The sequence below is a fragment of the Trematosphaeria pertusa genome (genome assembly GCF_010094035.1).
Source record: "Trematosphaeria pertusa strain CBS 122368 unplaced genomic scaffold BU26scaffold_3, whole genome shotgun sequence".
Classification (NCBI taxonomy): Eukaryota; Fungi; Ascomycota; class Dothideomycetes; order Pleosporales; family Trematosphaeriaceae; genus Trematosphaeria; species Trematosphaeria pertusa.
In genome coordinates, this window is record NW_022987214.1 from 244,672 (window position 1) to 257,224 (window position 12,553).

General features: G+C 53.9%; 7 protein-coding genes across 7 annotated transcripts; 2 read left to right on the plus strand and 5 right to left on the minus strand.

Moving 5' to 3' along the window:
• Positions 1-55: 55 nt before the first annotated feature.
• Positions 56-2,207, minus strand: BU26DRAFT_560166 (Di-copper centre-containing protein; the record flags this gene model as incomplete). The annotated part of the gene is made up of 7 exons (XM_033832774.1): positions 56-217; positions 271-976; positions 1,025-1,308; positions 1,363-1,623; positions 1,698-1,828; positions 1,879-2,013; positions 2,063-2,207. 7 exons carry the CDS (start codon positions 2,205-2,207, stop codon positions 56-58), a joined length of 1,824 nt encoding a protein of 607 aa, XP_033687820.1.
• A 937-nt stretch (positions 2,208-3,144) lies between these two features.
• On the minus strand, positions 3,145-4,695 carry BU26DRAFT_210095 (uncharacterized protein). Its single transcript, XM_033820631.1, has one exon. The coding sequence runs from the start codon at positions 4,481-4,483 to the stop codon at positions 3,332-3,334; it is 1,152 nt and encodes a 383-aa protein (XP_033687821.1). The 5' UTR covers positions 4,484-4,695; the 3' UTR covers positions 3,145-3,331.
• A 127-nt stretch (positions 4,696-4,822) lies between these two features.
• BU26DRAFT_210206 (uncharacterized protein) lies at positions 4,823-5,413 on the minus strand. The gene has a single exon (XM_033820634.1). It carries the CDS (start codon positions 5,294-5,296, stop codon positions 4,988-4,990), a length of 309 nt encoding a protein of 102 aa, XP_033687822.1. The 5' UTR covers positions 5,297-5,413; the 3' UTR covers positions 4,823-4,987.
• A 214-nt stretch (positions 5,414-5,627) lies between these two features.
• On the plus strand, positions 5,628-6,128 carry BU26DRAFT_210199 (uncharacterized protein). Its single transcript, XM_033820633.1, has one exon. The coding sequence runs from the start codon at positions 5,746-5,748 to the stop codon at positions 6,094-6,096; it is 351 nt and encodes a 116-aa protein (XP_033687823.1). The 5' UTR covers positions 5,628-5,745; the 3' UTR covers positions 6,097-6,128.
• Positions 6,129-6,976: 848 nt separating this feature from the next.
• On the minus strand, positions 6,977-8,316 carry BU26DRAFT_515263 (GroES-like protein). Its single transcript, XM_033828024.1, has one exon. The coding sequence runs from the start codon at positions 8,253-8,255 to the stop codon at positions 7,074-7,076; it is 1,182 nt and encodes a 393-aa protein (XP_033687824.1). The 5' UTR covers positions 8,256-8,316; the 3' UTR covers positions 6,977-7,073.
• Positions 8,317-8,644: 328 nt separating this feature from the next.
• Positions 8,645-10,173, minus strand: BU26DRAFT_476544 (Bicupin, oxalate decarboxylase/oxidase; the record flags this gene model as incomplete). The annotated part of the gene is made up of 6 exons (XM_033825572.1): positions 8,645-8,844; positions 8,899-9,019; positions 9,075-9,417; positions 9,467-9,660; positions 9,715-9,950; positions 10,047-10,173. The coding sequence occupies 6 exons, from the start codon at positions 10,171-10,173 to the stop codon at positions 8,645-8,647; spliced, it is 1,221 nt and encodes a 406-aa protein (XP_033687825.1).
• A 1,434-nt stretch (positions 10,174-11,607) lies between these two features.
• On the plus strand, positions 11,608-12,526 carry BU26DRAFT_601063 (uncharacterized protein). Its single transcript, XM_033835232.1, has 2 exons — positions 11,608-11,731; positions 11,789-12,526. The coding sequence occupies exons 1-2, from the start codon at positions 11,650-11,652 to the stop codon at positions 12,430-12,432; spliced, it is 726 nt and encodes a 241-aa protein (XP_033687826.1). The 5' UTR covers positions 11,608-11,649; the 3' UTR covers positions 12,433-12,526.
• The last annotated feature ends 27 nt before the right edge of the window (positions 12,527-12,553 follow it).

A 12,553-nucleotide genomic window follows, 5' to 3' on the forward strand; every position in this document is an offset into this window, starting at 1 on the left:
TCCACATTTTCGTAAAATCAGGTTGTATAGTAGTCGATAACAAAGCCCCTCAAGCTTAGATACTACCAAGCTTACCCGCCGTGATCTCCGGATGGCGCGTTATCTCGCTGCTATATTCCAACGGCTGCGACGGATCATCCGGAATGCGGACTCTCCTGCTCATAACCTCAACCATCAGGCTGTCCAAGTCTTTGTCATGGACGCGCGATCCATCGCCCTTATCTAATTAGCTCTCTATCCGCCTGGTGGAAAACTAGGTAGAACGCTTACCGCAAAGACGTTCCAGGTCAAGCTGCTCTTCAAGTACGACACAACATCACTGGGATCTAGACTCTCTAGCTTCCCGGCTTCGATCTGGTCCAGCAAGCTCGCTGTCAAACTGACCGTATATTCCACAGTCCGTGCCAGCGTACTCGTGCGCTTCGCCTTACGCGCAGCTCGATGAGCCTCTCGCGCCTCGTTAGCATGGTCTGATGGCATGAGCCTTATCCATCGCCCAACCTCAGCGGTAGCACTCGAGGAGAAGTCTCCTACGAGCGAGAACTGGACCTGGAAAGTAGGTGGGAGATCTAGGTCGGAGGCAGTCGCTTCGATAGTCCAGTCAGTGAAGTAGTCGTCGTCTTGAAGCAAGCGTGTGAGCTCTCCGCCGGTCTGACCAGTACTCTTTAGTCTGCTCCGGGCGCTGGAACCGTAGTTCTTCGCGATGGTCGCATTCACTTCCACGCGCAATGCCTCGGCAGAAGGGTAGTTCCACCACTGTAGCTCTGGATATGTGTAGCCGAACACGCTGGTATTGCGAAGATCGTTGGAAGTCCAGAACTCGTCTTCGCGCTTCCAGAAAGGCGAGATTGGCGTGTCTGCAGTTACCTTTTGGTTTGGAAAAATGACGAAAGTTCCTTCCGGGCCAGCACTCTTGGGCATGAGCCAGCGATCGGGATTCTGGGCCTGCCATAGCGCAAAGAGACGGTCGACCTGCCTTTTGCTGCTGTTAGCAAGTGGTATATTAGAGGAGAAGGGCGCTTACGCATGATGAAGCATGAACAGTGGGTCAAAGGCCGAGTACTCGATAGGCCACATGTTTCCCTCATTTGCCCCATTCCCACCGACACAATAATGTATGTAGCCGTGAACGGCCTCTAACTTCGAGCTGAAATCGTTGAGTGTTGTCGGCACGCTATATCCGAGGCTTAATTCATCGTGACAATCTCGTCGCTGCTTCTCGAAGCATTGGATGAAGTTTTCGTTTACTGATGGTGCATTGGGCTTGTTCGATATTGGCCAGCGAAGTGTAGCGTTTGTGGACGCCCACTGCAAACCGGTTAGTGCTTGATCGAAAACAACCTCACGGTGATACCGACTAACCTTGCCGTCAAAGTCTTGTGGATTCACCGGATGAAACCTATACTGGAAAAGAGGGTTGAAAATGGTTTGCGTTTCTCCAGTCCCCGGTCGGATTACCTGGATTTCCGGGTTCGTGAAGAAGTCCGGGACAGGTTCATTGCTCTCGCCCAGAGCCCATTCCCAGTACGGGACACGGAACAAATCTGCTGCGATGCCCCAACGTTCTCGCTGGTCTGCTGGAGCTGAGGATGCTATACGCTGAACGTGACCATAGAGTTCTTGCTAACAAATGGTTAGCGCGTCGCTTTTATACTCTTTTTCCGGGAAGAGTCTTGAGGGGTATTCTGTTGCTGTACCTCAAAGAGCGCTAGATATGCTCGGTGCCAGGTCAAGAAGAGTGGGCTCGTATGGGGGCAATAGTTGCGCGCGGTGGCATTAGGCGCACCCTCCGCCTCCTGCCAGACCTCAAAAGGTTTGCCATGAATACCTCCGGAAGTCAGCGCTGAGCCCCTATGGTATTTTGCAACTTTGGCCTACCTGCAATGCGGTAGAAGGACAAGGGGTCACCCTGATCGACCGCGTGGAAAGCTTGCAGCCCAAGAAGATAGAGATTCCATACGTCAGGGAAATTGTTCTTCAGATCGTGGATTTCTCGTCGGATATACACGCGTTCTGTTCTTTATCAGATGGAGGATTCCTCATGACCTAGGGGAGGGCCTACCATTTCTATCGCCCTCGAGCCTTGATATTCCCACTGTAAGATGCCTCCCGGCTACATTGGTGATCACAGGTGGCACCGGACCGATGGGGGTGCAGGCAGCGAGTGTGGCGAGGAGGACGGTGAAGAAGCACTTGGCGAGCCACATGATGTTGAGTTGAACGAGCGTAGAAGAGGGTGAAGACCTGCGGTAAGAGCGACCTCGGGGGTTGGCGGATTCTTAAATGGAAGCTGCAGACTTCGATGGTTTAGATGAGGAATCAACCGGCGTCAGTGGATAACGAGCGAACAACGCCTGGTGTAGTTGGAACGAGAGTGGAGGCGTATCGCGAGCGAATGGACTGAATCGAACTTTGCCTGTGTCGCGTCAAAACTTTAGCGGGACGAACGCGAAATTGGCGCGATTGGGAAATACTGAATGTGACGTACCTATGAATGGCCTAACGACGGCAACTACTTCACCGCCCATGAATGTGGAGACGCGAGGCGTTGAGTGAAAGTTTGCTGAGGCTGCTGGTGACGTGGTTGGCTCAGTCGTCCCTTCCTGTTCATAGCGCGTCGTGGCTTCCTCAGTGGAACTCGCACAAGGCGATGTTATCGCAGCTATTCTTCCACGCGTTGTGTCGCGCGGGCTTCCGCGCGGCCACTCACTCGCGCGACCTACTCACGCTGCTGTTTTGCCCTCATTTCGCACGAAAGGGTTGACAGAACTTAAGCTGGGTATCGCTTCATGCCCACGACAGTGGTCCGATAGGAAGTGACAGGCTACAGCGGGGCTGCGATACTGTGAATAGAAGCTTGGCACAATGGACGTTGTACGATCGGACGATGGAGTCACAGCAGACGTGGTATCACGGCACCACGGTACCACGGTACATCGCTTAGCGGGTACGTGCATGGTCGACCTTGGCCCCAGAGAAGTAGAAATGCGGGAAGATCCTGTAGGGCTGTTGAAGGGTAGAAAAGGCAACTATAGATGGAAATATATAGCTCGGGCGGCTAAAGCAGAAGGAGATACCAAATTAACCAGCTTGTGAGACGCTTTGAAGGAGAGAACTGGGAAATGGGTATTGCAACCGATATTTTGAGAAACGGGAGTTATATAAGGGTAACTTGCCATCGGGAAGCTAGCCGCAGTTAACCGTTTCGTGCATCCGGGCGTCCGCTAAGCCTCGTTAATACGGCGACCGACGCTTAGGTCGTGATTCGTGACATCGTGTAGCTCGTGAGATTCGACCGTCGAGAATCCACAGTACCACCTCTTCACCGCAATCAGATATCGTTGTAGCCCAGGAACCTCTTTTGCATTCCCTTGTCAGCGACTGCCCAAGCCCAAGCGCGACCAGCCTCGCCGCACCACAGAGCCGAAGGGTCATCCGACTTTTCCAACATGCCGTCTCTTGCCATTGACTTGATCTCATGGCCCGTAGTATAGGTGAGGAAATGCTCGAATTGCTCGCCTTCCAGCGCCAGAGCATTGCCGCTGATGCCGTGGCATAGGCACGGCTCTTTCGTTAGTAGTCCCCTTTCCCATATGCACTCCCTAGCCTTTGAGATTACCCGGTCGATACGATCCTCAAGCCCCGGGAAGTACCTCTTGATTGAAATCAGCGAGGACACGACCCCGGGTGCGCCGTGACAGAAATGAACGAGACGGTCGCGTCCCGGTGGGAGTGACGACGGGAAGTTGCCGCTCTCATATTGATAGCTGAGGAGCGCGCCCAGCTCAGCCTCGAGCTTTGGTGCCGAGGAGGGGTCGGTGAGGACTATTTGAGTAATGATTCCAATGGCACCATGGACCGCTCCAACGTATGCCTTGCCGTGCCATTTCCAAGGGCGGGGGCTGGCCATGATATTGTCAATCACCTCGTCGGCGGTGTCTTCGATGAGCTCCGTGACATCTTTGTTGTCCGCGAAAGCGCCCCTAACCAGGCGCAGGAGGTACAGATAGCCTGCGCGTCCATAGAGCCACTCGTTGGACGCCTCCGGGTCAAGGGTCTCCGCGGCAAAATCGCAGAGCTCCTTGACCGTGTCTGGATCTTTGGCGGTCACAGCGTACAGGGCGAGGAGGGACATAATATCGTCGCTCACACCGCATTTGCTTGGGGAAGGCCCTTTGTATTGCTTCATGTGGGCTTGGGCCTGCTCAATGTAGGCTGCGGACCACGTGTTCATGGGATAGTCGTCGAGCAGCAAATCCGGGTATATTCTGTGGAGTGCGTAGAAAAGATAGGCCACTGAAATTGGTCCATAGTACAGGCCTCCGCCAGGTGGAATGTGATGAGGAGGGTATTCGGTAATGAGCCGGTTGAGAGATGCGAGGAGTTGCTTGTGAGGGTCTCTTCGCGACAGCTGCGTGTCGTTCCGAAAGTAGCGCGGAATCGAAGCGGGTGCTCCTTGCGCCGCTGCAGCTTGCTCTGCCATGGTGGTAAAGGGTTGCCTGTGGTCGAGTGAGGTTGGAAAAGAGGCTCTGGAAAGGCGAGACAAAAGGTCTTCTAGCCGCCGCGCTCAAAAATGACGTCAGCGGGGTCGGCCAGGTTGCAGCGCGCTGGAAGGTCGTAAGTTCGACAATAAGATGAATGTGTATCTGTAGCAGGAGTCGGAGTGATGAATAGGTCGGCAACTATAAATCTTGGAAGGTGAGCGTAGACGAATGCGCGATGTCCGCGTAGCCTGATCTGTAGACCCCTGCAGTGCTAAATGTCACGTGATCTATTCCGTTATTCAGGGAAGTAAAGGACTGAGCTATATTGATGTTTAGACCTGAGTTCTTATAGGTGATATTAAATCGCCTCGTTTACCAAATTCTAATATACATTGTTGATGAGCACCCGGGCTGCTGTTTAAACTCCGCTCACGCTTTGGAGTTGCCGAGACTAAATCCATATTCGGACAAACATATGAGAATGTGAGTCCTATCAGAGCTCACTATATGCCATTACTCCTTCTAGAGCCCATAGTACCCCACACAGAAGCAGAAGCGTCCGGCGCCCCATGAGGCTGGGAAAGCCTAGAGGAGGGATTTCGGTTGCCCAGAGAATGGTACTGCGCCCAACTCAATACATGATCTTCCGCGCCTTGCCCGTGACGCACCCCTCTTGAACCAGGTGTATCGCTCGATGACTCAGCAGTCCTGGATGGATCGGGCGTAGCGAATGGAGCATTCCTCTCGGTGGCTGGGAGCTCGGGAATGCTGCCAAGCGGATCAACGCTTGCCTCAAATTTCGGAATGACCATAGTGCTGTCGAGCTGCGGTACTGAATCGCCCCTTGCGCCTTCGCTCCTAGAAGCGAGGGCTTTTATGTCGGAACCGGTAGTCGTCGTCGTACCTGTATCACTGTTAGCTGCTGGTTGAAACACAGGTTTCCACAGAGACCCCACCAGTCAGGTGCTGCGACATATCCGTATCCGGGTATGGAGGCGGAAGAGTCGCGCGCCGTTGATTTTTCATCTGATTCTTTCGCCGGAAAATATAGAGAAGGAATATGACTGATGCGAAAACAGCAACGGCACCGACTGTACCACCCACTATTGCGCCGATGCTAGTGCTGCCACTCTCATCCCCATGCTCATTGTGCGGTGTTTCCGTTGTCGGAAGGGACTTCGAAGTTGAGTCGGGAGGCACCGTGCTGAACACGGTGTGACCACTAGAGACTGAAGTGATAGTCTTTATACCGGAAGATGATATGGGAGTAGCAGACTCGGTTGTGGTCGCCGTAGTCGCCGTAGTCGCCGTAGTCGGTGTGAGAAGTGCGGTCGAAGGAGTGCCGCTTAGTGAGGTGTCTGGAGATAAGTTCAGTAGCTGCGTCGTCAATGGAGGCTTGGTTGTGCAAAGCCAGATGCAAAGGGGATGGAGCGCATCTTCGGTTCGAGTCCAAACGCGCTACGAAGCTTTCGTATACACTTTGACGTTGGCCCCCGGGCGCTCAATTGTCCGGATACTTTTGACAACATGTATCTTAATCGAAAGCACATTCAGCCTGGTGGTGGAGGGAAAATGGCAAGATTGCGACGCCTGTGTAACTCTGGGAGGCTAGTGGGACGTACCAGTACGCGGTGTGCGATCTTTACCGACTGGACAGCCAGAATCGCATGCTGGGACTAGACAGCAACCTGACCAACCGCCCCAGGCTCCTGAGCATAAGTAATATACCCCGCCGTTGGTGCAATCTCGGTATTCGCGGCCGTCGATAACGACATGCATGGCGAAATCTTCGGAGTTTGTCGCAGTGACGAGATGATGGGGTTTGTAAAGGCCTCGTAAGGGACGTCCATCGTTTTGAGGGTGACAGATTGCAGTGCCAGCGAAATGTCTGCGCTTGTGTCATGAGGCGGGTGTGGCATGGGCAAACAAGCCATTGCGCCTTGCATGCCGAGCCGTGACGTTTCGCTGAACCGGGTGACACCTCGGGCCACCTGACAAACGAAATACGGCGGGTTCAAAATTCAGCAAGTAATACTACCGTCGTCGAAGCGTAGAGAGAATAGGAGCATACGGGCGTTATGCTGGAGTTCGCGAAATGTCCCGGGAGTTCTCCTCACGGTTAGATCCCATCTCACCCGATACGATAGACTTGCTTCTGGCCCCAGGGAAACGGCAACGGAAGTGTGGGTACTTGGAGTCACGAGGGACTATGCATTTGGTTTGCGAGGCGAGGCGGGTTGTAGTCGAGGGATGAGACGAGACGAAAGGAAACAGAAGGAGGCTGGAACTCGCTTAATTCACCAATCAGCACTTCAGGCGCCTCGGCTCCACTGCGCTTCCATTTGAGATTGTCCCGTCCTCATGCTTCAGCTCGCATCAAGCATCATCCGCATATTGTCCCACGCGATCGAGATCATCACAAATAAGGCAGGGCGACGCCTAAATGCGGCGCCGGCCCTACATTATGGCATCACTAACATCATCGGCATGCCTGGGGGCTTCAAAGAAAGGTTAAATTTGGGCTACATTTTGTGCTAAACCCGCGAGCTAGGTCAAGATCATCCCCCTTCTGTCAGTCCTTCACCGTTCTCAGAGCCGGTAGACCAGCTTTTCAGCGCTCACCGGATTCATCCATTCCTCGGCCCTCTTCGTCTGTCTTTCTTCCATTTTCCCGGCTCCAAGCAGCCTGTAGCCGTCCTCAACGACCCTTTCCAGACCGCCAGGCATCGATCTGATAGGAACGGGCTTCAACTGTGAGCCGACAGCACTGCTGAGCCACTGATAGAACTCCACGGCGAATGCCCGTGCTGCAGGCGACTTTTCGATAGTAAAACCTTGGTACTGGACTTCTTCGCCAAGGCCTTCCCAGACCGCACCATATATCGGCTCGACAGGGAGTTGGCCAGCCTTCCAAGCGCCTCCTGCGCGCGATCGGACTATGGCGCTCCTTCCGTTGCTGGCTAAGATCGAGGAGACCCTTTCGACTGAACTGCCCTCCGATATGCAATCGTATGCGTAGTGCATGCCAGCACCCTCAGACAGCCTCCGGATTTGCTCAGGCCAATCTCCGTCGCGATAGTCAACAAGATGATCGTACCCATATGGCTCGGATCTTAGCATCTCCCATCTCGCTTTGCTCGCTGCTCCGAACAGCCGAACCTTCCTGCCATTCGCTCTTCCGCTCAGTCGGATCATTTGGGCTGCGTAGAGACCTACTGATGTCGAAGCTCCGTATACGAAGAAGTTAATGACGTCCGCCTCCCCCTGATCTTCCATTCGACCCGCAGCCCGTTCGGAATGTTCACCCAATACCTTCGCTTCATCGTATGCGAAAGGAGCCTTCAACCCCAGGCGATACCACATGCCCTGCGCAGCGGTCAAAGCTACCAGACTGACTCCGGCCGCTTCTTCAATCCCAACACTCTCTGGAACTTTCCACACGAGATCCCAGGGTATAGCGAGATATTCCGCGAATGCTCCCGGCCGGTCATTGACACTGCATACCCCCTGCAAGAATCCCGAGACGCGGTCGCCAATCTTGAGAGTATTGGAGGCAGGGATATGAGACCCAAGTTCAGAGACGATTCCTGCGAAATCACTCCCGACCGTGCGGCCCGACTCTGCCAGGGGGTGAGCGACGTAAAGAGGATCGATAGGGTTGAGCGATATCGCCTCGACTTTCACAAGGATCTCGTGCGCGCCTGGTGAAGGCCGGGGGATGTCCTGGACGTTCGCTGTTCTGTTTTCTGCATCGAGCACGAGGGCCTTCATTTTGATGTCCGGTGTCGTCGTGGCTTCGGTTTACGGAGTGGTCTGGATATGAGTCTCGATCTATCCACCCCTCACATCCTCATTGACTTTATACTGCAATGCGTGTAAGGAGCTTTGATAATCACGGACGATTAGTAAGACTGGCAGTTGACGGCTTACGAACCCGTCTCACGCCCTCCGACCTAACGCCGCGTATCGATGATTGAACCGAGAGAAATCCGAGCGAGCCCATCATCAAGTGTCAGCATTGTTGATTCGAAGCCAAAGATTATCATAATTACTATTACAATTATATGCGAAACGAAACAGGATTGTTCAGAGCAAAGGAGATGGGATGGCCGGACATGGAAATGTGCCGGATGCGGGCATACCCCCAAGAACGAAGAGTCTCAATCACCCCTGATCAGCACCTGCTTCTCCTTCTTCAGGTCCTCAACTACTTCAAGCGGAATCTTCAGAACAGCCGCCACGATGTCGCTCGGGGTGAGCGCGAGCCATTGCGTAAGAGGTATGTCGGCCACGCGATCGCTCTTGTAGATCTCGATCCATGTAAGGTTCTGCGTTTCCGAGGTGTTCTCGATGTAATGGCCTGCCGATGTTAGTATTACACCGTAGCTGGACTTAAAGAGTGGCACAGGCATACCGCTATTATCGGGGAAGACCGCAGTGTCGCCGGCGGAGAAGTCAAACGTGCGGGAGTTCCCTTGGCCGATGAAAACCGTGGCGCGGGCTTCGCCTTCATGGAAGTAGAGCCATTCTTCAGCCTTTAAAAGTGGTCAGTTTTTTGCTTGCTCCATTACCTAGACTCTTCCCACTTACTGTCGGATGCCAGTGCAACTCTCTCAACCCCTTCGGCTCAAGCACCACAAACGTCGCCGCAATCGTCTTCGAAATGGGGAAGTTGGTCGAATCGATCTTGTAAAAGAGGCCTCCGCCACCTCCTACTGGCTCTGAGTCATGCTGGAACGTATGATAGACGTATGAGCTGTTTCCGGTCAGCGCACCATTGCCGCCAGTAACGTTCCGCGTGCTGGTGGTGCTGTTCAGGATGTAAGGGTTCTTCTCCGGGACCTTGTCAAAAACGGACTCTGGCACTCCGAAGTTCTTCGCCAAAACTGATTTGGGGGTTCTCGCTACCCAGTCATCCAGGTTGAAAGTCGTCCTGGAGAACAATGAGTAAGCTGAAGTATATGCCGCTGTAAGAGACTCACCCGACTTTGTCGAAGTCGCCATCATCAAACACCAGGAGGAACTCATTTTCCGGGTCGAGTCCCTGCACGGTATGCGCTACCCCCTTTGGGAAGTACCAGATATCGCCATACCCCAGCTCTTCGACCTGGTACTGGCCGTTCTCGTCGACAGCGGAGATGAGCACCCGGCCAGCGTACACGAAGCCCCATTCAGCCTTTCATACATCAGCAAGCCACTCTAGCTGGAGGCAGTACGGTACAAGACTCACCACTCTATGCCAGTGGAGCTCACGGATGGCACCCTTCTTCAAGTGTTGCTGGGCGGCCGCGATATCATGGCTTTGTGGCAGATCCTGGATAACCTGTTCCCTTACCCAGCCGCCGTTGAAAAGCTTCGTTTTCGAGTCGGAAAACCGCCACTTGAGGTTGGGCACAGTTCCACCGTCGGTACCTTGTTCTCCTAGGTTGGACGGGTTCGCGAGATCCACCTGATGATTGGTGCCGCCTGAGTCCTGTTAGCGAGTGCCGATATTGTTTTAGCGGCCTCTGGAGAATCCACCGCATGGATCTCTCCAGCTGAACGAGCTGCTGCTGGACGTACCTAGGATTGGAGCGCCCTTCCCATCGGCATCAATCGGCTGCCCATCGTCGAACCGCGCCTCTCGTTTTAATACTGCCGCCGAAGTGGAAAACACGAAAAGAAGCGCGACGAGAGTATGCAGCTTCATTGGGCTATAGGAACGAATCGATACCTAGGAGCACACAGGAGCCTGTGGATCCCACCAACGTCTTCGGAGGACAATCTTTATACCTACCCTCGGCAACCCCCTGCATATACGCCGATGATCTACATTGCAGCACTTACCCCCATGTCCGGGTCGTCGCCGACCGCGTCAAAGGAGCAATCAATATGCTGGCAATTACCCGCTCCGATCCCGCGCCGGCATTTGATTACTAGGGATGCATGCGAGATCCGGCCACAGGACCTGCACATTTCATCTTCGTTCTTGTCGCTTCACCGTGAACGGGAATTCGAATTGATGATGATGGTCGGCGAACACCCGCCCGTAATCATCGCCAAGGATGTCGCGATGCTTGGCGTTATGGTGTTGCGGTTGCCGATCCCTACTAGAGTGGCTATTGCGTGGCTAAGCTAAGCTAAGCTTGCAGCGATCTGCTTTGCTATTAAGCTTAAGGATGGGGACGGGACAAAATGGTACGTGCTTTTTCGCTTCTTATGTTTATTTCATCATCCTCAAATCTTATTACGCTATGTTAGAGGAATCAGTCTGTAAGCTTGGCCGGGGACAGTACTGAGACCTACGGAGCCTATTAAGGCCGTCCAAAGGGGCTGCGCATCTTCTGAATCCACTATTTCCTTCGAGCACATGCGGGTTGCGTTGATGTGCCGTCTAATGGTAAGCAGGATTAGGTTGCGAGAAGCAAATAGTCTATGCCGCGCTTCTTTTACTCTTTTTTATTTCTGCTTCCGAACTGAGCTCTCTAATTTCGTTAAGTCTTTTGGTTTTCTGTTACACTCCAGGTTCCGAGCGGGGAGCCTTCTAGTGCAGTGAGGCAAACGGTCGACTTCCTGAATCCTTCTATCAGCTTGTTGAATCATAACTGTCAAATTTCGTCTCAAGAATGCGTTGTCTCTCAGTAATCTCGGTCCGCGCTCTAGTAGCAAATAACACCGCCATCGGACTCCAGGACGAGCCAGCGCTCCACTCAACAGCTCTGTGAGCGGCCCCATTGCCGTCGCTGGGAACTCAAAAGCCAAACGCGCCGTCGCAAGCGCAGACAGGAGGCTGTACTATCGCACAAAACGGGTATAATCCATGCCGAGTCCTTCCACTGGCTATTCGCACATCGACAAACGGTGGACCTCAAAGAAATCCGCGTTTCCTTAACTCAAATTCAGCATCTGCAACCGAAGTCGGTATGAACATTCTAACTCACCGCCACTCTACATTTCAGTACTCTGGCGAATCAGACCATAGGAGCGAGCAGACCGGTCGTACACTGCTAAGTGTACTTTTTAGTCCCACCTTCACTCGAGCAATGCTCCCTTGGAGCAAAATTTTCTGCTTCTTTGTTCACCTCTAGACATCCATTCACCCGCACACTTTCAAACCGCCAAACCTTTCCCTCGACCCTCATCTTCCTCAGAATCTTGACGCCCGCTGATCCAAAGAACCGCAAGCATGAGGCTCCTCTGCTTCATCGTGGCCGCCTTGCCAGCCTTCGCAATCGCCGGCCCCGCTATCCCAGACGATACCAGTCAGCGTAAGTAACCCCGACGAGATTTCATAGCCAGATCCCTAACACTCCGCGCCACCACAGCCTTCTCCGCTGCGAGCGCCACTACAACTGACACATCGCCCCCCGCCCCCCAAGCCGGCAAAATCATCCTCGCCATCGGCCAGCAGAAAACCAACGTCGGCACACTCTGGTCCTCCGCGCTCTACGGCGCCGTCTGGCAAGGCCTCGACAAGATCTGCCCGCCCGGCCGCTCTACCTGCCTACGGGACAGCCGCGGCGCCTACGAAACGCTCAAGCTGGACGTGCAGTACCTCGACGGCAACATCCTGCAATACGGGCCGTATCTCGAGATCCAAGTCCAGCAGACAAACCACCGCACGGAAGGCCTGCGCAAACTCATGATCGGCACGATCGCGGGGACCTTGCAGAAGAGCACTGAGGATGCGAAGAACTGCTGGGACTTTACGTATGGGTTCCCGCTGCCGCATCGCGGACGCCACTGCTTTGTTGGCCATGTTGTTGGGGTTACGGCGGGAGACAGCTATTTGACCGTGGGGATTCGGTCGAGGGGCGATGAGGGGGGCAAGTTCGATTGCCCGGCTATTCTCGAGCAGACGAATAGGTACCTCGACGAGCTCATGCCGGAGTACGAGCGCGAGCTGGGAGGCGGCCGTGTCGAGCGCGATGTCTTTTGTCTGCAGAAGCCTAAGCTGGCTGAGGTGTAGATGTCCATTTTCTACGACGGTTCCAGAGAGAGGTAAAGGATGGGTGATGCGGGTTAGGAGGCTTTTCGGGGAATATGAAAGGTGGAGGACGGAGAGTATGGTTTCAGTGTGAGACGGGCTC